Source organism: Lepisma saccharinum, chromosome 4, assembly GCF_977018435.1.
Source record: "Lepisma saccharinum chromosome 4, izLepSacc3.1, whole genome shotgun sequence".
Lineage (NCBI taxonomy): Eukaryota > Metazoa > Arthropoda > Insecta > Zygentoma > Lepismatidae > Lepisma > Lepisma saccharinum.
The window spans coordinates 78146420-78171877 of NC_139232.1; the positions used below are offsets into that span (position 1 = coordinate 78146420).

The following is a 25458-nucleotide window of genomic DNA, read 5'->3' on the forward strand; positions in this document are numbered from 1 at the left end:
CCACAGGGGCTCAATAATATTGAGGTCTGGCGATTATGGAGGCCATGGCAGATGTGGCACTTCATCTTTGTGCTCATCAAACTAGTCCTGGACTAGTTGTATGAACAGGGGCTCTGTCATCTTGAAACACGGCATCGCCATCTGGGAACAAAGTTTGCACCATGGGATGCAGCTGGTCACTCAAAATGGTTACGTAGTCCCTGGCAGTGACATGTCCATACAGGGTGATGATGGGTCCGGCAGAATACCAGGAGATGGCTGCCCAAATCATCACTGAACCACCGCCATGCTCCTCCATGACAATGCTCGTCCACATACGGCTCGGCGCACAGCAGCTGTTTTGACGGAATTTGGCTGGGAGTTGTTTGATCATCCACCTTACAGTCCTGATCTGGCTCCCAGCGATTTTCACGTTTTCTTGCACCTCAAGAAATTCCTGTCCTCCGGTGAGCGTTTTGGCAATGACGAAGAACTGAAGACGTCTGTCACACGCTGGTTCCATTCACAGGCGGCAGAGTTCTACGACAGTGGGATCCAAAAGTTGATACCACGATACGACAAGTGTCTCAATTCTGGTGGTTGCTATGTTGAAAAATAGCTGAATCTTTGCTGTACCTGTTGCCAATAAATGGTTTCCTGAAACTGTGTTGTTTTTTTTAAAAAAAAATAGGGAAACTTACTTTCTGGATGCGCCTCGTATCAGATGGTGTTATCGTAGCTTCGACCAAGTGTTTGAAATATAATATGTATTAGATCTGATTCAATATTTCTTTGGATTTAGAAAATATGATTCATAATTCTCATTCTACTTGTTTAAACCTGAAGCTTCAATACCTTATGTACAGTTATGTTGCATTAAAAAAAATGGTGGCTTACATGTTTTAAACTACATTAATACTTAATCATATTTTACGGCACTTTCTTCCAAGATGATGTGGGTAGTTTCTTCGTCAGGTAAAACTGTTTTAATAGTTTTTCTAACCTGTGTGTTCCAGTCTTTGAGCCAAAAGTTGTGATGATCTCAGACTTTCAGCTGTACTTAGAGTCGGCATGCCCAGTAGGCGTGACAGCTTCTACTTGCATAAGCACTGTACGTACTGGAATAATCTGTATGTCTGGGACAACAATATCAGCACAGGAACTTTCAACAGCTACTGAGCTAAAAATATGAAACCTTTTCTGCTAGGTGCGAAATCTGGTCAGCAATCACGTTGCCTGCCATGCGAGGGACAGGAAGATCAAAGGAACCGATGCTTCCGATCCCTCTCTCCTGTTCTCTGTAAGAAGTATGCTATGATAATGAATCACACCTGCAAAGTGTAAACAAAGCTTGCAGCTGCTCTTCTCCAACTTCTTGGTCAGCTGCATAGTTTAACTGGTCAGATGGCACCTACAAACTGTTGTCACTCGGACTGCTAACAAATTCAACGCACGTGGAATCTGCAGGCTGTTACTGCGAGTGGGATAGAGACAGGACATCCAGACTTCACTATTCCATTGAATATTAAGCTGCATAAAATTGATTTTGCAATGTAAATTTACAGAATTGGTTTTAAAAATAGCTACAAAGGTCTTCCAAACAAGACCATGATCATTAGGCTAGGATTTACATGACTTAGCATTTTTTATTGTATGGATGATGTGTTCCATAAATACATAGAAATTCAGTTTATGAAGAAATTAATTGAGATTCTTTTTAAGGGCATATTTTGGCCATTTCTATGTTATAGAGCATATTTTGATAGATGTTTTGTCATATTCAGCATATTTTCGCTTTTTCAAGGAATATACAGCCCTTTTCGAAGTGGATTTGTCCTTACTCCCATGTTCACTCATGTTGTTAAATTTTTTACAATTATATGTCTCACTTTATTTCGTAAAAAAATGTGAAAAGATTCTTTTCTTCATGCTGCTAGCTGCTTTGGAACAATCAGGAGTACCAATAGTGGACCTGCTAGAAGTTGTGAATAAAACTGCGAATAACTTACAATTTATGCTTGTGGTGAAGTGGGACGTGTGCAAGGGCACCCACAGGATATTTTTCCGGGGGGGGGGGGGGGGCATAGTCATAGAAACTTTTATTGTTATTATTATTATTATATTACTATTACTGCTACTTACGTGTTTTTTTTTAAATCACATGTATTTGTAATATTCATATTCTGTATATCTAAATATGATTTACATAAGAGGCACAACCACGAATTTTTGTGGGGTGGGGCAAGTACCAGGATATACGTACCAATAATAATAATAATAACAATGTTAATAAATATAATGTTAATAATAATAATAATGTTACTAATAACATTATTATTATTATTATTTTCTTTATTTTACTTCGCTTCTTGTGCCACTTTTGGCTAATTTGCGAAGATGGGGATGAGCGATTGCATGATGGAAATGATGAATGGATACTCGCAAACATCAATGCCCAAGCCCGAATTCGAACCCAGGACCAATATTATTATTTCTGTTAGTAGTGGTAGTATCAATGACGTTATTATCCTCGTACATTACGCACAAAGGGGGGTAGAAGTTTGTGCTAAAGCATTTGTGTTTGAACAAACAATTTTAATTTTTTTGTAACATTCAATTTCACATTAATAACGGATAACAAGCACATAAACTATTTTTGAAAGACAGAAAATGCTTGATAAATGCATTCCAAATATAATTCTTTTCTTGCATTAACATAAGTTTCATGCACGATATATGTTTCACATATATGAAACGTGGATTGACGTGGACACTAAATTGTGTACGTATTCAAAGTTTCTTTAATAAATATTATATACAGCATATATTATTTAAATACATTACACAACCAATTCATCCATCTCACAATAAACCAAGAGCAAGAATTACATAAATTGTCTCTCAAGTGTGCACGCTCCCTTTCCTCAAAACTATTGTTCATGCATTTAAAAGAAAATCAATGAAGACAAGTCTTATTTCTCTCTCTGGTGATTTACAATGCATTACAGCGAACAAACATAAATTGCGAGTGAAGCAAGCAAGAAAACTTTAGATCCTTTTTTTTTTCCAGGCTGAAATCAATATTAATTTAATAGGGTGCAAATAATTTCACGGAAAGCCATGGGATTATATCATTTACAACTTTTGTACCTCCCCAATGGTATAGTGGTAACATTGTCACCTTGTGATCAAGGGGTCCTGGGTTCTATACCCGGTGGAGGCACATAGTGGTGCGGAATCCTCTTTAAACTGTAGGTTCAGTCTCAATTAGCCTTTCTGTGCATAAAGTAGACTTAAAAAATATTGGGTCTTACCCAGGTCAAGCAATTACTCGGAGCCAAGACCAATTGGGCTCTCTACTCAACAGGCATGGTGCAGGCCTAATGGCTCAGGGGAGGACCCCCTCCTTTCATGTATCCACAAAGAGCATTTCCTATCATTCCATCTTTGAGGCTCATTCTCTCCAGGTATTAATAGAGATGTAATTGCTTCCCTCATCAATCCACGTCACACTGTACCCATAGAAACAGGGCTGTTCCATTTTTGGGCCTAGTGCAATGTGTCCTGTTCATATTTATATGAATGGCATAATAATCACATTTCTGGTAGTCAGTATATATCTATTGTCTCTTGGAAGTATTCCTAGCTGGCATTCACATTCTCTAAATCTGACAAAGTTACCAATAGTTAAGACCAAAACCACTAGATAGTAGTAGTTAGTAGTGTGACAGCAAGAATTGTAATTCTTGTTATGATTTGCTTTAATTTACTTCGCTTCTTGTGCCACTTTTGGCTAATTTGCGAAAATGGGGATGAGGGATGACATGATGAACTTGATGAATGGACACTCACAAACATCCACGCCAGGATTCGAACCTGGGACCTCTGGCATCGTAACATGATATGCTAACCACTCTGCCACAGGGGCCACCGTATTGTAATTCTGTCACCAGTGTATTGGTACTAATGAAAACTCATGTAAAATAAATTACTTTGGTCTTCATGTTTTGTTAATTGCTGTTAGTTTAAAGTTATTGTAGCAAGTTGTAGGGATGGAACTACTAAAATTTCACTACTATTGTATTACCGCAATAGAAAAACACTACTAGTTTAAAGTTATTGTAGCAAGGGTAAAGTGCTCCCCTGTGCTTAGCACCACGCCATGAAGGCGTATAGGGGCCTCACACTTTCTTGATCCAGTGGGGGTGATGTGATCAGCATCATGCCCCTGACCACCTTTACCCCCCAGGGTTTCCCCCAGGTACACATGTCATTCGACGCTGGGTGGGCACCGTGGACGCTTCCATTACAAAAGTTCCCGGATTTGAACCGGCCGGGGTATTAGTTCAAAAGAAGAATGACAAAGAGACTGTGTAAATTTAGTGAAGAGTTAGAAAAAATATCCATGTTTTCAGGCTGTGAAAGATGAATTTTGTGCACAGTGTAAAACTGTATTGGTTTCACATATAAAAGTTTCTGAGCAACATGCCAAATCTTCCAAATATTTAAGAGATCTGCAGACACATCACAAAAAGTTACAACTTACTTTTCAACTGACATTTCTGATAAGCGGAAGATAGCACCTGCAGAAGGTGTATTAGCATTTTACGTTGTTAACATTATAATCTTACTTTCTATCAGTAGCAAATGTCCTGCTATTCTCAAACTTTTTTTTAGGAACAAATTAGTGAATGCTATTTGCTTCTCCTGCATTCCCAAATGAATGTTTTTTAGAATTCCATATTGAACATTGAGAAAGACACAATTCACCATGGGAGAGAGATCAGAGAAATTACTAAATATACTGCTGGGCAAAAAAATCAGACACCTTAATATTTGACATCTGAATTGAAATTACTTATGAATTATGCTCTCAGTTAAGTATTGATCAATTGAACATTCATTATTGAACATTTTCCATAGTTTCTCAGTTTATTATTTATCTATTTATTTACTCGTATTTACTTATTTGGAATACCTAGTAGGCTCAAAATCAAATTCATGCAATTTTGTTTTAATTTATTGATTTTCAATTCCTGTTGATGTTATTTTGTTTAATGTCTAGAGCGCCACGAATATTGGTTCATAGTGACATATATTATTTACATTGTCATTGCTGCTATTTTTCTTGCAAGTGCATTGTAAGTTTGTTAGCTTGAAAATGAGACGTGAAGAGGTAGTAAAAGCAGTAGCTCTTCGTGATGATGGTCCTAGTGTGCGCTATATTGCTAGGGTGCTAAATATAGCACGAAGTACTATTCATGAAGCTCTCAGACGGTATGATGTAACTGGTTCCTATGGTAGAAGACCGGGTTCTGGTCAGAAACGATGCACAACAGCACGGGAAGATAGTTTAATGCATATCATACTCTTAAGAGACCATCGTACGACTTCAAATATTGTGGCACAGCATTTGAGAAATGTTCATAGAGCTGTGGTTTCTTCACGAACAGTTCGTAGAAGACTGAATGAAAGTGGTTTATCATCTCGGAGGCCGGCTACAGGTCCCAGGTTGTTAGCACGTTACCGGAAGCAAAGAATGGAATTTGCTACAAAACACTTACATTGGAATGTGGAGTAGTAGGAAAAGGTTTTATTCTCTGATGAGTCAAAATTCAACCTATGTTCATCAGACGGGCTTGAACATGTGTATAGAACTAATGAGCGTTATGCACAATGTTGTTTCGTTGAAATAACACCCTTTGGAGGTGGTGGTGTCATGGTGTGGGGAGGTATCTCTTTACAAGGCCGTACAGAGTTGGTTCTGTTAGAGAATGGGGCAATGGCAGCTTGCAGGTATATTACAGAATGTGTGGCAAATCATGTAGTACCATACGCACCATTCATAGGCCCGGACTTTGTTTTTATGCATGACAATGCACTTCCTCACATTGTGAATATTGTCACGGAGTACTTGGACAAAGTTGTGATTACGTGATTAGAATGGCCACCACAAAGTCCAGACCTAAATCCGATAGAGCACGTCTGGGACGTGTGAACCTGCTAATGGCGATTGCATGAATTTCTAACATCTAACTACTAATAATTCCTTTATTTAACACGAAAATGATGTTTATTGTGATTTGTATGTCCGTAGACCTAATGTTGTGCATACGTTGTCGGAAATTGTGAAATTCAGTGGCATATTCTAAAAATTATGTATCATTAACCTGCTTCCAAAATTATAAAAGACAGACCTAGACCTATTGAATACATGGATGCAAAATCTGCTATCAGATTTTAGCTAACAAAATGACTTGTCATGTCGCTTTGTGAATCGCCATGTTGCTTTGTGACTCCTCGTGTTGCATTGCTTCATGTCACTTTGTGACTCATTGTGTCGTGTTGTGTTGTGTCGTGTCCTGTCGGATCCGGTGTGCAGCTGGCCTTATGAACATACACTGCTGGAAAAAAAAACAGACACTTGCATTTTTTGTGATAACGCATAAATTCTGATTCGAAGGCTACCTAAAGGTTGCAGAAATTATTGGAAATAAGAAAACCTGAATATATTCAACAGAAGGCAAATTAAAATTTATTGTTAATAAGATAAATTAGAACAAAAACGAAAGTTACAGAAAACTATTTGGTCTAGGATTTAATTCGTGCACCTGGACAAGAGATGGCGTAACGAGCATATCGTCCCACAGTTCCGTGTATCCACACATGCATTGAAAACTCCTGTCAGCGTGCATCGTTCGTAGTATAGGGCAGTTTATTGACATGTCAACATCAGCATTTTGTAGTCAACTGAACATGGCGCAGTTCGTGCCAGATAAAGTGTTTTTGCGGGGTGTTCTGCTTCATTACTTTAACATGCAGAAAAGTGCTACCAAAAGTAATCGTATTTTGGTGGAAGTGTATGGTGACCATGCGCTAGCTGAGCGAACATGTCAGAAGTGGTTTGCACGGTTTAGAAGTGGTAATTTCAGCCTGGAAGACCAAGAGCGACCTGGACAGCCAAAAAAATTTGAAGACAAAGAATTGAGAGCACTGCTCGATCAGGATTCGTGTCAAACGCAGGAAGAACTTGCAGAAGCATTAGGCGTTGATCAAACAACAGTTTCCAAATGCCTCAAAGCCATGGGAATGATTCAAAAGATGTCACATTGGGTTCCACATGAATTGAAAGACAGAGATGTTGAAAGACGAAAAACCATTTACGAATTGCTGCTTCAAAGACAGAAAAGAAAGGGGTTTTTGCATCGCATTGTTACTGGCGATGAGAAGTGGATCCATTACGAGAACCCGAAACGAAAAAAGGCCTGGGTGAAGCCAGGTGAACCAGGTCCATCACAACCGAAACGAGATATTCACTGTGTAAAGGTTATGCTGTGCATATGGTGGGATATGAAAGGTGTGGTGTACTATGAGCTGCTGTAACAGGGTGAAACTATTAATGGAGAACGTTATCGAAGACAATTAATGTGTTTGAAGCAAGCTATGGCCAGGAAACGACCAGAATGGGAGAACAGACATGATAAACTTATTTTTCAACATGATAACGCTCGCCCACATGTCGCAAAACCGGTCAAAACCTATTTAGAAAATGTCGGATGGGAAGTTTTACCCCACCCGCCGTATTCACCAGACGTTGCTCCTTTGGACTACTACTTGTTCGATTGCATGAATAACGATTTCATTGGACTACGGTTCACTTCTTCAGAAGATATCGAAAAATGGGTCTCTGACTGGATCGCTTCAAAGGATGAGGACTTCTTTCGCCACGGAATCCGTAACTTGCCTGACAGATGTGCGAAAGTGGTGGCTCGCGATGGACAATATTTTTCTTATGTATTTTGTGTTTGAACTACAGCTTCAATGTGTGCGTAACAACCGCACGAATTAATTCCTAGACCAAATACCAAAAAAAAAAAAAAAAAAAGAAGAAAGGAAATCTTACCAATTCACACATCTGGGACACATCAGAAACCACGCAATAGTTCCAGAAACAATTGAAGAGCTAAGACTTGCTATTCAAGAAGAATGGGAGCAATTGGACCAAGAAGTGATTGCAAACCTTATTCGAAGTCCATGGCAGTTACAAGCTGTAATTGATGCCAGGGGAGATAACACCTGCTACTAGACAGCTTATATACCCCACCAGTACCAGTTAACAATATTAAAAAAAAATATTGGTAAGATTTCCTTTCTTCTTCTTTTTTTTTGGTAGTTTTCTGTAACTTTCGTTTTTGTTCTAATTTATCTTATTAACAATAAATTTTAATTTGCCTTCTGTTGAATATATTCAGGTTTTCTTATTTCCAATAATTTCTGCAACCTTTAGTTAGCCTTCGAATCAGAATTTATGCGTTATCACAAAAAATGCAAGTGTCCGGTTTTTTTGTCCAGCAGTGTATGTTCTTAAGGCCAGCTGCACACCGGATCCGACAGGACACGACACAATGAGTCACAAAAAGACATGAAGCAATGCAACACGAGGAGTCACAAAGCAACATGGCGATTCACAAAGCGACACAACAAGTCATTTTGTTAGCCAAAATCTGATAGCAGATTTCGTCCATGAATGCAATAGGTCTAGGCCTGTCTTTTATAATTTCGGAAGCAGGTTAATGATACATAATTTTTAGAATATGCCACTGAATTGCACAATTTCCGACAACGTATGCACAACATTAGGCCTACGGACATACAAATCACAATAAACATCATTTTCGTGTTAAATAAAGGAATTATTAGTAGTTAGATGTTAAAAATCCATGCAATCGCCATTAGCAGGTTCACACATTCTTAAATGTCGTACTTCACACAAGTTGAACACGAACATTTTCTGCACCAACATTAATCTGGTCATCCAGATTTTCTGTTTTGGCGATCTCCTATGTCTGAATACAATCAATCACACTTAATTTGAAATTAAATAAAAATATCGCTGCCATGATACTGTCCTCCAGTTCAGAAATTTGGGCCTATAGTTTTCCGGTCTGTGGCTGAATTCAATGGATTTCCGCATGCGCAGATTGTTTTGTCGCAAGCTGCTCCTTGTGATACCAAATTCATAATTTTGTCGCAAACATCGCAACGTGACTAGAGTCAAATGTCTCGTCTGGTGTGCAGAGGCCCATAAGAGCCCCATGTTTAACGTTCCCCAAGTTGGTTTGCAACAAAAATGACTCGTCGTGTTGGATACGGTGTGCGGCTGGCCTAAGATTTAACTGAAAGAAAAAAATGAAAATTTTCTTTCCATTGTTACCAAACAAACACCAAGTAAATATGGTGTGATTTTCAAGCTTAATTTATTTCACTTATTACTAAAGCCCGGATTTTTATGTAATATCAACCCCTACAATATGTACATAAATATGTAATAAAAATGTCTGAAATATGTAAAAAATATGTAAATTCATAATGAAATATGTACTATAAATATTTATTCCAAACGTTACTTCCTATTTTTGTTACATTTTTTCCTCACAAAGGGATATGTTTATTTCAAAAAGACTTACAAAAATTGAAGTTACAATATTACAATGCTTACATTAAGTATTTTTTATGTTCTTATAGAGCAAAAATATTAACCACAATTTGAATATATTCAATATTTAATATACAATGTCACAAGGTACCATTCAAAATGTTCAGTAGTAAATTTTCGTTGCCCAAATATTTCACTCAAAAAGGACCTACAAAAATTCAGGTTACCTTTGATCTTGGGGCAGGCACTGTATTTAATTATTTAACTTACATTATGTTACCAGGTACATTTCCAAATGTTCAGAAGTAAATGTTTGTCGCCGATCAGATAATATGTTCTTGTTAGCAGAGAAACTTCTCTCCACGTCACAAAAGTAACCGGAGCGTACTTCAGGAGGTGAATGTGGTCGGGAGAAATATCATTGGGGAGGGTTAACTGTTTCACCATTGAGAATGCGGCTCACTGTAAATAAGCTGACGTAACCTGGGTTTCTTTCAGTCACTGCGTCAAATTTTCTTCGAGCTTTCTCTCCCACATCTCCTCCAACAGCAGACAGTTTCTTTCTTGCATCCTCATATATATCCATGGCTTCCAGGAGAGGAAGCCCAACAGTTTCAAGTTTTTTTATGCTTGTATCAATCCAACCAAAATTGCTGTTTATGTATGCCATATCGCAAGCAAGTTTGGTGTCCTTGAAGAGATTTTGAGCAGTGCGTACCGATACAGCTGAGTCCGCCGAAAATGAGTCAAGCACAGATTTCACTTCTTCAAAATGTTCGTTGTAAAACTTACTTGCCCGGATCCTAGTGCCCCATCTAGTAAGAATAGGTTCCGGAGGAAGTGGTACACCTGGCAATTGTTCCTTGTAAACTTGCACACGTTGTGGTGCCTTCAGAAACACCTTTTTCGTGGAAGAAATAAGTTGGTTGACTTCCGGGAAATTGCCTCTCACCTCCTCAGCAATGCGTTGGAGAGCATGTGCCAAGCAAGTAAAGTGGATCAAGTTAGGATAAAACACGTTAAGTGCCGTAGCAGCTTTTAACATGTATGACGCACTGTCTGTGAACATGAGAAGAACTCTCTCTTCTTGTACGCCATCCGGATACAACAATTTAAGACTGTCATTCACAAATCGTGCTATGGTGGAATGATTAGTACGCTCTAGAACTTTGCATGCAATGAGATGTGGTGTAGATGGAGAATCAGCAATTAGCATTCCAACAATGAAATTACTTACATACCGTCCCAAAGCATCAGTTGTTTCCTCGATGGAAATCCACACATAGGAACTGCCTACTTCTGCCCTAATTGATTCTAAAGTTTCTTTGTAGGAATGTGGAAGATATCACTTTCGAAGGGTTGACTCGTCAGGAAGTTTACGTTCCAGAAAATCCCGGAACTTCGGTACTTGAATTTTATACCAAGGGATGTTTGCTGCAATCATTGCTTCGCACATTTCCTTGTAAAACACACTGAATGAAGAATCCTCTTGCATCTGGGTTAGTAAAACTTGCTTCTTTTCACTCCGTAGTTGTTTGTTTTTCACATGAAGTGAAGTGTGAACATGTTGATCTAATTGAGACTTCATAGTGCACCCAACTATTTTATCGCACACTCGACAAAAAATAACTTTACCATCCGTAGTAAATGCATCATCGACTGCTATCCAAGATCGCAACTTTTGAGATAACGAGGAGGTAGGCGGAGCCATTCCAGCTTTCTAGAGCTAAAACACTGTTTAAATACTGAGGCAAGCTCTTCTTAAAACTCCAATGGTTAAAATGAAAAGGCGACGCGACGAAATATATATACGAAATTCTACGGTTGGGTTAACAATACTTCATTCAAGATTTGTCGCCACCGGCTGCAAAAATCAAAACGATCACAACAATGTACGGATGAAAGGTAAGTGCCTCTCAGCGTTGTACTTGCCGCCTTCCATTGTTGGTTCTCTTCGTTCGCTGTGTGTTGCTTGCCGCTCCATGTTACAAACTGGAAACTGAAACACTGTCGAATCTTGATGTAATTATTACGATGCGGCGAATCAACAAACTGCTATGTACGTAGAACGAAGGCAAATCACACTTTTAAGTTACTATATTTTTTTAGACCTGGAAATGGGGAGGGGAAGTGAGAAGATACTTTTTTAACTAGTAAGCCAAAAGTTCATTGGATTTTCCTCTTAAGGACTGTTTTATGTAAAAAATATTTCATATCTTAGGAATATGTAACATTTAGTAAAATATGTAAAAATATGTAATATAAAACTTCACTGTGACATCTCTACTGATGTAATTCGTCAATATATTTTAATTTCACGCTTGTACATATAAAGGAAAAAATATGTAATTACATAGAAATCCGGGCTTTACTTATTACATATTAAATAAATACATCCTTTGTTAATAGCACAATGCTTTCTCCTTGGTGAGAACAGATGATAGCAATGTCCCATTTTGAGCTAAAAGCGTAATGGTCAACCTAGCCCAGGGAAAGTAATGAAAAATTAGAACAAAGACTCAACATTTGTGGCAAACTTAAGGTCACTCTATTAATATATCACGGCATCATACTCTGTATTAACTTTAGAATTCCTGGAATTTTTTTTTAAATTTAACTTCAAAAATAAAGTTTATAAATAGAACTCCATTTCAATTTTAATGAATCAATGCCACATGTAATAAAATTTATTCCTGTCTTAGGTTCATCTGTTTTCCTCTTCCACTAAAATGGATTTTTGATACATAAGTTTTATTGATTTAGTAACTAGTATCAATCAGAGTAAAACATGTAGTTATATAGACTGTGTATGTGGTTACTGGGAAGAAAAGTCGACAAATACAGTGAAACCCCGATTTTACATTCTCTGGTTTTACATTTTCCTGCATATATCTTCAAAGTCTCAATAGAGCAAAATGCTATACAAGTTTCCCAGATTTTACATTCTCTTGAATTTTAAGTTCCTTCATCTTGGTCAGCTTAGAAACGTAACATCCAGGTTCCTCTGCATTACATTGATAACTTCTTACAAGAAATGTCATGCATGCACTGCACCAGCTTGCCACTCCAGTCCCCCCCTCTTCCACTTAGACCCTTTTCCAAACTACTTTTCTGTAAACCATATGATGTTTAGTTGAGCAAAGAACTTTGAAAACAAGAGTGGATAACAAAACAAAGAATGAAACAGACAATCATGAAGATGATCAAGAGACGTCACTATTAGGCACCTTGCTGCAGAAAGACATACCTGCATAGATGAAGCAACCTGTGATCATGCCATAAGCATTTGAGTACGAACAAATGGTACACATTTGAAGGAAATCAAAGAATTAATGGGCAGTTATTGACCTAAATGTTTCCTTTTCAAGTGTGTTTTCCAGTTACTGTGCTCAGAGAACTTCATATAACATATGCCACACATATAAGGCTTTTCCCCTGTATGATAGCGCATGTGTACCACTAGGGCACCCTTACAGGAAAATCTCTTTTCACACATGAAACAAGAAAATGGTTTTTCTCCAGTGTGTGTTCGAATATGGGATTTTAAGTACTCACGTTGTGAGAAAGTCAAACCACAATGTGAACACTCGAAAGGTCTCTCCCCACTGTGTATTCTAGAATGTGAGGACAGACAGGATTTACTGCTGAACGTTTGCTTACATATTGGACACACAGGCCTTGTGTTATTAGAAGAATGTTTTTCAAAGTGTTTGCTAAGACAAGACTTGAAGGCGAATCTCCTGTCACATACAGAGCATTCGAATGGCTTGTCTTGCATGTGAGAGCGCATATGAGTTGCCAAATTACTCTTCTGAGTACATGTTTTGGAACATATGGAACACTCAAAAGGCTTCTCTCCTGTGTGAGACCTCATATGGCATTCAAGTTCACCAGTTGAATAGAACTTTTTCCCACAAACAGAACATTTGTGTTTCTTTTCTGCAAAGTGTGAGTTTAGATGACTTTGAAAACTGGATTTCTTCAGAAATGTTTTCTTGCACACTGAGCATTCATACGTTGCATCTTTCATATGCATGCTTTTGTGTATCTTCATTTCCTTCATGCTGTGTAGTGTTTCTGAACACAGAGAACATTTGTAAGCTCTGTGCACACGCTGATGTCCATTAAGGTGTGTCTTCTGAGCAAAAGCTTTACTGCACACAGTACACTTGTATGGCCTCTCTCCACTATGGCTTCTGTAGTGGATTGTGAGTCGTTGTTTGATTGGAAATCTCTTTCCACAATCAGAGCACTTGTAAGGTTTTTCTCCTGAATGTTTCCCTAAGTGTTGTTTTAAACTGTTTGAATGCATAAACTTCCTAGAGCAAATATTGCACGTGTATGGAGTCTCTCTGGTGTGTGTTCTGAAGTGTTTTCTAAGATCCCCTTGAATAACGAATCGCTTTCCACATTCTGAACATACATGAGGTTTTTCCCCCGTATGAAGTCGGAAGTGAAGTCTCAGACCGGAACTAGTACTGAATTTCTTGTGACACACTGAACATTCAAAAGGTTTTTCTCCCGTATGAATGCGACGATGCTTATTGAGGCCATCTTTTTTCATAAAACCTTTGTTGCAAAAAGAACAGAAATACTGTTTTTCTCCGTTATGTCTTTGCATGTGAATTTTTAGTCCTTCATTACCTGAAATAACTTTCTTACACACAGGACATTCAATATTTTTGAAATGACGTGTAATATGTCTTTCAATCCAGATCTTGTGGCAAAATCTTTTGCCACATGTGGAACATTTGTAAGATTTGTCACATGTATGAGGACTTTCGTGATACTGAATTTTACGTTTGCCAGGAAAACCTGTATTGCAAACAGTACATTTGTAAGTTTCTTCTTGATCTTTCTGCACTACAAATTCTGACTCAACATCCTCAAAAAAATTCATCCTTTCACACCCAAGACATAAATTGCTTCCTTCACTACCCTGAATTGTTCCAATAGTCCTAGGCTCCACAAACCTTGATACTGAATCATTTCTTGCAGATGTGTTCCTGTGTGAGTAATTCTGTTCTCTCATCTGCCAAGGTGTCTCCTGATGTCTGTTGTCATTACAAACATTGCCAGGAAATGTTGTTTTGAGTGACTGCTGGGCAACCCGAAGCTTCTTGAGCCACAACCTTAAATTAAGTAAAGTAGATTTGTACAATTTTCAAATCTTGTGCAATTTGAGATTTGTAAACAGGATGTCCTAAAACAACTTCAATGGTTGGGTGCCGGTAGATATCCTAATAAAAATTCAATTTTCCTCAAACATTACCTCGAAAGTGCTTAGTTTCTGCACTATAAGCCCTTGAATATAACCCAACACAGCAATGATAGCTCTGACATAACTTCCAGGGACACACGGCACGGTTGCCACTAGTTCCCCTTGTTAAGAGAAATGACTAGAAAACAACAACTTGGTGCACTTACCCGAGCAAAATACAAAAGAATAATGATACTTGCAAAGTTGTAAGAAGTATTTTCAGTATTTACAAACTGGCCAAGACAAAGAATTTCCAATTAATGAAGAATGAAATTCAAAACTATTAATTTCAAAATGTTTCCACAAGAGTGTCATGGATGCATTGACACCATTCTGCAGACAGGAACTTGTATCTGGAACCTTTGGTAGTGAGTCAGCAAGGTGGTTCTGCGAGGTTTTTTGTCATGTTGTGTTTTGTCATTGTGAATTCTGAACAACCTATACAGCTCAGCGCTTGACATAAGTATGGATTGCTTGGTTTAAGTTCTTAATAAGGAGTTGATCCCTGTATTAGCTTTAATGTATGAATTAATTAATGTCTAAATGACATTTTTTATTTTACTGCAAGAACCCTTAACATAGTTTTCTTTTCAGTAAAGGGTTTGCCCCCGAATTATGTGAGGTACTCGCTTAGCAATTGCACTAACATAGCTGGGTATAATTTCCAAATAAATAAATAAATTGTTATAACAGTCTGAGTGTTTGAAATTAGGTGCTGAACACATTACTTTTGCATTTGTTCATTCATCGATTTCATCCACATCTGTTGCGTGTGTCTCTCGCGATTATTGATATTGCATGAAACTTGAAACTTAAAAAGAACAGTTTTGAATTTCAGTCCATATTTATTGGATATTCCTCGTCTTAGTCAGTTTTGAATTACTGTAAAAACTTCTCACAACATTGCAAGTGTCATTTTTCTTTTGTATTTTGATCAGGTAAGACTCCCTATTTCTTGTTTTAAAGTTCTCTCTCTTAACAACGGACGTTAGTGGCAACCCTTCCATGTGTCCCTGGAAGATATGCCAGAGCGATCGTTTACTGTTTTGGGTTGCATACATATAGGTTATACTTTAAAGCACTTACAGTGCACAAACTAAGTGCTTTCAAGGTAATGTTTGCAAGGAAAATGTACTTGTTTCTATGATATGGTTGTTGAAGTTGTTTTAGGGACAACCTGTATAATGATATATATTCATGTAATTATCCTAATTGTACAGTTGTTCAAATGCCTTCTCAAATATTTATAAAGAAAAACTACTGGGGTCTCTGAATGGCTTAGAAAACATGTGGCTAAATATGAGTGTTGTATAGAAACCACGGAGTGACCAACTGATCATCTCATTCACCATGGATACTGTATGATATATTGTTGACCATCTAGAACAATGATCTTTATTCTGAAGACAAATATTTAAAATCTTGTGGATTGGAATCATAGAAATTCAAAGTGTTTTTTTTCTAAATCTACAATAGATATATTGTGGTACGTGGTCTGGATCATACTGTAACTGACCTGTTTACAAGGAGTCAAGTCTCATGTAATATGCTACACATAGGGAAATGAAGGTATTCCCAAAAGTAGGTTTTCTTTAAGGAGACTTACAAGGCATCTACAGCCTGATAGGTTTCTCTGTTTTCCACAGTTGCCCCAGAACTTAGAAGTTCCATGGAGCCTGATCTTAGCAATTGATTGCAGTGAAACGTGGTGTAGAGGCTATGCAGAATGGGGAAGCAAATGCCAGTAAAAAAAATATTAGTGCAAATTTTCACCACCAGGTGGAAATGTTGGGCTGAAACAATGAAAACTAGAAGGTGGACATGCAAAATTTTATTTTCAGTTCATGTCATTGAAACAGTCTTCAATATGCATGCCGTCAAAGTGAATGGCTCTTTGGAAGCATAAGATACTTTGATCAATGGCCACACAAAGTGTTTCCCTGGGAATGGTAGCAACATTCCATTATGTTGGCTTTCAACTCAGGTAGCATCCATGCAGGGCCCAGTCCTGATAAACACAATTTCATGTATCCCCACAGCCAGAAATCATATAGGTTCAAGTCCCAAGAATGAGTTACCAAGCACCTGGCTCCTACTTTGTTTTTGATTTTAGGGTGAGGATATCAACCAAGATTCTTATTTCTATAATTTTACTTTTAGGACTATATCATGAATGGACCCAGGAAACATTGCCAAATTAGGTACGACGTATATCCTTCACTTGTCAACGAACATGCAGGGGATTTTGAAGCATCCTCGTTCTTCTCTAAAGGCATGATGATCCAGGCCAACTCCTTTTCCTTCACTGAATGCTCATATTTGATTCAGTAGCTGAATGTTGCCTACAATTCACCAGGTTTAAGTATCACATTTCTACCTTGTTGCAAAAATTTTTACTTTCTTTTTATTGGCATTCGCTTCCCCATGGTCTACATCACCCATATATAATGTTTAACTGCAATATGTTGCTTCGAAAAGACTCCACATGGCTCTGAGTATGGGAACTTTAATTTCAAGCACCCTGTACATACTTCACTCCAATGCCAAGCATCATTGTCATGGACCACATGGCTCTGAGTATGGGAACTTTAATTTCAAGCACCCTGTACATACTTCACTCCAATGCCAAGCATCATTGTCATGGACAAAAAAGCAATTTTTTTTAAATGGATGGTTTTGTTTCAATAACAAGCTAAGTTCCTTTTAAAATAAAAATAGATTTTTAACTTTTCTGCCAATTGTGGCCAACTTATTTCACCTGTAGTTTTAGTTGTGAGTTTAGAGGTTCATAATGACATATTTTCTAAGTAAGTAAACAATCTTACATGGTGTAGCAGCCAAGAGAGATATACTGACCACTATTTGTAGTTACTAATTTGTTTTGCCTTGTGTGTTTGTGCGCTCACTCATTTTCATAGTGTCAATGTCATGGCTATATAATTTCTAGCCACCTGCTAAGGGCTAGAGAAACAAGTAAACAGATTTGTTATCATTGTTTTTTAGGTTTAATGTTATTATGCACAGATAGGTTAATTGGGATTGGATGTATAGTTTTAAGTGGGATCTGAACTACTATGGAGTGTCACATGCCAGTTCCGACGACACAATTAAAAATGCAAGGAAGAACAGTTTTCAGAGAGCAACGATAGATGGCAGCGCGTCATATAAAGAAGCGCAGAGCTCATTGTAAAAACTAGGAGCGGAGAAGAGTGATTATATATATTATAGTAAATGAAAAATATATAAAGGAAGAGTATAAAAATTATAGAAGGAGTGAATAAAATGTTGTATATAGCCAATTAAGATAAATAAGAATATGCTCGTAGATGAAACAATTATGAAAGTTAATAAGTGAGCAAATGAATTCAGTAATGTATCTCTCTCCTTTTTGATCTTCTGACAAGGAGAATATCGTCAGCTTTTGTATTTGTCTGTCCCTCAGTGGCTTTGTGTTCAATTAGACGCCCCAAAGAACTTACGGTTGCGCTTCTTATTAGATGCATTGGGCCATAGGCAACGCTTGCTGTTAGCGATCCTGGGCTATTCCCCTTTTGGTCGTTACATAGGAGGTGGCCCTATTGTCAGTTTAGTCGACCCTACTCTTTCTATAAGTATAGCTTGTATCGTTTGCCAAAGAAACGGGGAAAGCGAGCGCATATATGTAATAAATAAGATTAAAAGGGAAGAAATAAATTAGAAGAAGAAAGAGAAGAAAAAGAAGTCTTTTCCAACAACAGAAAGAAGGAAAGAAGAAGAAGAAGAAGCCTTTTCCAAAAAAAAAGAAAGAAGAAGAAGCCTTTTCCCCAAAATTACAAGAAAGAAGAAGAAGATTTCCTTTCAAGAAGAATATAACAGACGTAAATTTGGAATCAGCATATACATATATTTCAATGTATATACAAGCTTCGCTATATATTTTCTCTGTATTGTGTATAGTTTTCAGAATATAGATCCACATTTAACTATATCCTCTTGGCTTAAAACGCTTTCTTATTTGGAATTCTCGAATAAAGAACCTATCCCCTGAGATTAAGATATCTGTAGCCGTGGTATAAATAACATTTAAGTGCGTACCTCAAGGGCGTAGCATAGTAGCACCCATAACGTGGAGCTTTACCTTAACTTTCCCACGAAAGAGGTGTAGCAGGAGGGGTGTCCACAGGTGGGTTTGGATGCAGATTGTGTTCACCCAACTTTTGGGGGGGATTTTTTTAAAATTATCACGTGAATTCTTGTGGGAAGATTAAGCATTACCCTTGACGATCAATGTTAACCCTTAAATGCCAGGTTGAGACATCTTGTCACAGCAGGTATTTGCGCGAATGCCAGCTTGTGACATATTGTCACAAGGAGCTTTTTCTCGTAGTATGTGACTATACTGTAACTTGGATAATGATCGGAGATACATGTTTTGAGTTCTGCATGAGTCTAGAAGTATATAATTAACAATTAGTAAGGTTTAATTTCATTGTTACTATTTGGGGGGGCGGTTGCAATGTCCGAAAAATTGTTGTTTCTTTTTCACTGAAAACATGCTCGGTGTTAGTGCACTGAAAAATGTTTTTTTCTCCGAAAGTATTAGCAATAAGTGCGTTCCTTTCGGAGATTCACATCCTGGCGTAGCCTGCGCGGGAATCTGATAAATTTAGAATTTGTTGTAAAAAATAGTTACTTTCTCATTTTTCTTCCTCTTCTTCTAACTGATAATGGATTTTTCATCAGGATTATAGCCCAAAGTATACTGAACAAAACACGGTATCATTTGTGCCTCTAATGTTCTTAGTTCCGGAAATCTAAAATTTCATTTAGAAGCATGCAGAATTTCAAATTTCTCGCTGAAAACACGCTCTGCGTTAGTGAAAATACCTGGAAAATCAGCCTCAGCTTCTAAGGGTTATCACAGCAATTTTACTGGGGCGGGGGGGGGGGGAAGATTGAGCATTAAACTGGAGGAGAGGAACTCTTGAGGGGGAATATCCAGATATTGGATATCAATGTTAAGTCTTAGATTGGCACGGAATTTCTATAGTAAGAGGGATGGAACTTTAAAGTTTGGGAGGGGGGAGGTGGGGGGCAATATTTAGCACATTGATATAAAATTCGTATATGATGTTAGATCATTATACATTAGGTTTATCATTTTTCTATATCATTTGGAAGGCATATGGTAGCAAGTAGATTTTACTCTTAATTATTTGTTAAACAGGGTGGCGGTGGGTGTCATAACCATTCACTTTTGTTCGTTCATTCCTAAAACAAACATCCGATTCATGAAATAACAGTGAAGTAAAATATAGCACACACTACTAAACAAAAAGTCCATGGGTAATTGTTCTTTATTTTACGTCGCTTTTCTGCCACTTTAAGATAATGAGGATGAGTGATGGTCAAACACAGCGGTGCCTCTCTGATGGCATAGTGGTAACATTGTTGAAGGGTCCCAGGTTCGATACCTGGTGGAGGCACACTGCACTGTGGTTTGGATTTCACTTTAATTGTAGGTCCTGTCCCAATTAGCCTATATGTGCATAAGGTGAATATAAAACATCAATTCCATTCAAATCCACTTTAAACTAAACATCCAGTCCCAATTAGCCTTTCTGGGCATAAAAATGGTCAACCAGAGACAAAGTGGGTGCTGAAGGAGCAAAAAGAAAAAAAAATGGAAGGAGTAAAGTTCACGGCTCCTTGTGACAATATTGGCAAGTATTAGTATTATTGCCAGTTTTGAAATAAATGCCATAAAAATTTTCTTGCTCAGTTTGCTCATAATGCTATCCGCAGTGTACAGTCATGGACACTCCTGGGTTGTAATGATACTATTGAAAGTCAACAAGGTAGAAATGTTAGTGACTGTATAAGGGTGGATCGAATGATAGGGAAACAGGGTGCTCGAAATGACCTCTCCTGTAAACCTGTTTTATTTTTCACACATAACGGTAGATAATTTTCATGGTTCACGTTTTGTGATAATATTATATAAGAAAAAGTAATTAAGAGTTCTTTTATTGTCTTATCACTTACTTTATATTGTACCACTTTCCACCCCATTTCTTAGTGATGCACCCTTTTCGTTTTTGGCACCTTGTGAAAGTATTGATGCCATTATAAATTAAATTAATATTCTTGTAAGTTTGCGAATAAATATATATAAAAATTTTCCTGCCTGCTTCACGTGCAATTATCCATATTTGATGTCTTGATAAGATGATTGTGAAGGACTATACTATAGCTACATTACGATTTCATTTTATTTTTGTTACGTAGCATTGATTTTATGCTACTTTTGGCTGATTTCGACACTCTTGAGAACGAGTGATGATATGATAAAATTGATGAAGGGACACTTCACGAAGAACAGCCCAGAATCGGTAGCATTGTAATGTACTGTGATAACCACTCTGCTATGAAGGTCGGCTGCTGCATTACACGACATGAACAATGTTCTTGATAGTAATTAATAACATTAGTTTTAAAAATATAATCCTTAGTGTATATGTACTACTATTCAAGGGTTGCTTGAATATGTTAGTAAATTTTCAAGAGATGATGATGCAGTGATTTAGATGAGATTACTTTCCAAACAGCCCAAAAAGTGCTTCTTCAGCAGGAAAATGCATCCCACAAATTGAGTGTCACAATGCCACAATCATTTATTCCTTGTCCAGCCTATTCACAGGGCTTGGCCCATGCGATTCTTGCTGCAGGTGCATCATTTTAACGATGCTGTTCTATTAAAAATACTACTGTATTGTCTATTTCCTGTACTGTAATAATTTTACTAAATATACTACATAGTAACACACTTTAAATAACCCAATACAACACTTGAGATACAATCCAGAAAATGTTGACTATGAAATACATTAAGCATAGGAGGAGAATTTATTGCAGTAGGTTGTATTGTATGAAACATTAATTGAATCAGTCAAACAAACAAACCAATTGTGGCTAAGACTACCGCAGTACCTATATTTGGTATGCCCCACTGGCATACACAGGGTTTGGGGAAAGGGAGAACTGATGGTGCTGCAGTTCCTGAAATTTTAGAAATGAGAGCAGTAAAGATCTCGGGGGGGGGGGGGGGCAAAGTCATAAATGTAAACTCCCCTTCAAATGACTGACAATTGCAATTTTTGTCTTTGAACAACTTGAAAACGAAGGTAGAAAATTATATTTAACAAATATTTTATACTGTACCCTGTATCCTCCCAGAACGCATCCATGTTATATTTAAAGTAAAACTGTTGATCATTTGACAGGCTATCGCATTCAAGTTAAAATCATTTACAAATTTGAAGGGACTGCATCCAGGATCTTGGAGGGTAAGGGCACCCCTGCTACTATGTACCTCCACCAGGTATCAAACCCAGTACTGCCTGATTACAAGATGATGTTAAACATCATGCCATCAGTACAGCAAACAAATAATGTTGAAAACGAGAATAAGAGATACAGGAAAAAATATAAAAAATCATTCTTATCAATGTACAAGATTATTCAAAATGATGTGGACAACTCTAAACAATTTTTGGTAATGAAGTTCTAGTCTACATATCAAGAGAATTTACTTCCAATGATAATTACAAGTTCTCAATGTGTGCACACACATCAAGGTGATAGTTAAATTTAAATCATACTTTCTGCAGCATCTCCCAATCAACTCATGTTGTGGTTTCAGATATGCATCCTCGAAGGTAACAGAAAGTGATACGACAAACACTTAAACTTTCACAAAACCCCAAAGGAAGAAACCCATCAGCCTAAGATTGAGAGACCTTCTTCAGTGGCCACATTTTATTTATTTCAAAACAATACATTCTTCATTAACATTGCATATCCTATAGAAACTATAGGTAAAATCTACCCAAGCACACTTTTGTTAATGTCAAATTTACCCCTCTGCTTCCCGATTTCCACTTTCTTGAGCAAACACACCACTTGCAACTCTGAATACTCAAACCCTCTGTCTCTCTAAATTTTGATGTCACTCACTCATACTTATATACTATAGGTTGCAAACAGTGGTGGTCCCTGCATGGAACAGAGGAAACAGGCTGTTCCCTCCTACTTATTTAAATTATCTATATTAACAAACATAATAAGAACACTTCTTTCTCCCAAAATCAACGTTTTTTTCCCACCCTCTACAGTCTGATGCCGAGTATTTCTGACCACGTGTGAAGGTAAACAATCCCCACCACGGTCCCGGGGAAGCTGAACTTCCTAGCTGTTTCCTCCGAGAGACATAGCGCATTCGCTTTTCTTCAGGTTTTTTGCTATGTGCTGAAGATTAATTGCATCATGGTGATACTTTTGAGTGCAGTAAGTCCGTAATTTCATAGCGTCTGATATTCATAACAAACTGGAAAAATCTTCTACAGTCTAAGCGCCTGCTAAATGCCTTAAGTTACCTTGGCTAAACACTACAAAATAGCTTCCCAGGGAACAGTTCCAGTCCACCTGTTCCACCAGTCCCAAGACCAAAGTCTCAATGCCCACAGCAGCAGGACAAGAAAGTGAATGTTGCAAGTGTTGTATTGGGTTGGCAACTAAGTTCCCGCCGTTTTTTTTTAATTGGAAAAATCTCTATGACATTAAATACGTTTGGCATGAAGGTGTAAATCATGCGAAAAAGAATATATTGTTCTACCTAAATTTATCTTTCTTTGTTACTAAGACACATTTTCTTGTTATTTACAGATCATTAAAATGGAATGTCAAGTTGAGAAGAATGAGCATTTTCGACACCTCCTCCTTTTTGCCTTTAATCAAGGTTCTAAGGCTGCAGAAGCTGCTCGCAACATTTGTGCTGTGTATGGAGTGGGTGCTATAGCTGAAAGAACTGCCCGTGATTGGTATGCGAAGTTCAAAAAAGGAAATTTTGACCTCAAAGACACATCTCTTTCTGGCCGTCCAGTTGAGTTCGACGAAGAGTGATTGAACCACCTGTTGCATGAAAATCCACGTCAAACAACAAGGGAACTGGCAGAGACAATGGGTTGCTCCCACACTACTGTAGAGAAGCATCTTCACTCGATGGGAAAGGTTCAGAAGTGTGGAGCATGGGTGCCTCACACTTTAAGTGTCACCAACAAAAATCAACGAGCCACAATCTCCGCTGGTTTGATTGCTCGGCACCGTGAAACCCATGGACACAAGGAACGATTTCTTCACCGAATCGTTACTGGCGATGAAAAATGGTGCCTTTACATGAATATGAAGCGGAAACAAGCGAACCAACGCGCGAAACAGGAACTTCATCCGCGAAAAACGATGTTGTGCGTATGGTGGGACTGGGAAGGGATTCTCCATTTCGAATTGCTTGAAAGGAACCAAACGATCAACGCGGAACTCTATGTGCAACAAATGGAACGACTCAACACGGCTATTCAAGAGAAAAGACCGAATCGGCAGCATGGTGTTCTTTTGCTGCACGACAACGCCCACCCTCATATCGCCAATATGACCAAGGACGCCATTCAAGCTCATGGTTGGGAAGTGCTGCCACACCCACCATACTCTCCAGATTTGGCACAAACGGATTTTTACCTCTTTCGATCTCTTTCAAATGCTATGCGTGGAGTTTCGTTCAATACTGATGCAGAATTGAGAGCTTGGTTGGTGACTTTTTCGAGTCTAAACCACGTGATTTCTACCGACGAGGTATTGAAAACCTTGTTGAACGTTGGCAAAACGTTGTAAACAACACAGGAGAATACATTATTGATTAACTACTTGTATCTGTTTATTGAAAACTAACCTTTCAACACCTTCCTTAAAAAACGGCAGGAACTTAGTTGCCAACCCAATATGATTGACCAGCTGAAGATGAAAGCTTTTAGTTCATTGAACTTTGTAGAAAAGACAGCAACTGAATTAAAAACTAAAATGAAATTGTACAAAAGGCATTTTCAAACTAGTTACTACAACTCTGTAAAATGATTAACTGGATAATTTTCCTGTGGCAAATTATTGGGTTGGTGCAAATGAAATGTCCGGCCCACGTGCGTTATTGCCAAAGGCCAAAAAAATCAAAACTAGAATACCTGGTTAATCAAAACAGTTGCCGGCTGCAGCCACACACTTTTGTCATTGCTCAGCCAACAATTGGATTCCATGGCGAAAGAAGTCTGGAGTCTGCGACACATAGAACTCCTCAACGGCATGTTGCACCGCCCGATCATCAGCGAAGGTCTTCCCTGTCAGGAAGTGATCGAGATGCCAGAAGAGATGGTAGTCAGTGGAAGAGAGGTCGGGAGAATATGCTGGATGGAAGGGTTTCATATTGCAACTCATGGAGAGCCTGCACCGTCCTTTGCGCGACATGTGGGCGAACATTGTCCTGCAACACGAGGACACCATGTCTGTGGACCATTGCTGGATGCTTGCGCCGGTGCATTTCATGGAGTTCAGCACTGTAACAATCTGCATTGATGGTTTCACCTTGCCTGAGAAAGACATGATGGATCACACCCACCATAGACCACCATACCAGCAACAACACCTTCTGTGGGTGGAAAGATGGTTTCGGAAACAGCCCTGGATGTTGATCACGATCCAACCATTGTCCTGAAACAGCCCTGGACGTTGATCACAATCCAACCATTGTCCTGATCGTTTACGATTGTCATAACAGATCCATTTTTTATTTGAAGTGACAATCAGATGCAGGAAACCATCCCGGCTATTCTTTACACTCAGAGAACTGCACACCTCCAGACGGCGAGTCTTGTTGGCCGGTGTCAAATCTTGTGGTACCCATGAGTCCAACTTTTTTCAC

General features: G+C 38.2%; 1 protein-coding gene across 3 annotated transcripts in view; it reads right to left on the reverse strand.

Moving 5' to 3' along the window:
- LOC145986613 (uncharacterized) overlaps positions 1 to 25458 on the reverse strand; it is a 76462-nt gene that overhangs the window by 34268 nt on the left and 16736 nt on the right. The window contains exon 4 of one of the 3 annotated variants that reach the window (XM_083120834.1): positions 9040 to 9155. The exons of 1 other annotated variant lie outside the window; for it this stretch is intronic. In XM_083120834.1, the coding sequence (XP_082976960.1) occupies positions 9152 to 9155 (4 nt within the window). In that variant the 3' untranslated portion in view covers positions 9040 to 9151. Of the gene's footprint in view, positions 1 to 9039; positions 9156 to 11816; positions 14548 to 25458 lie in introns of those variants that run through there. One more of the 3 variants, XM_083120832.1, reaches the window with a different exon arrangement.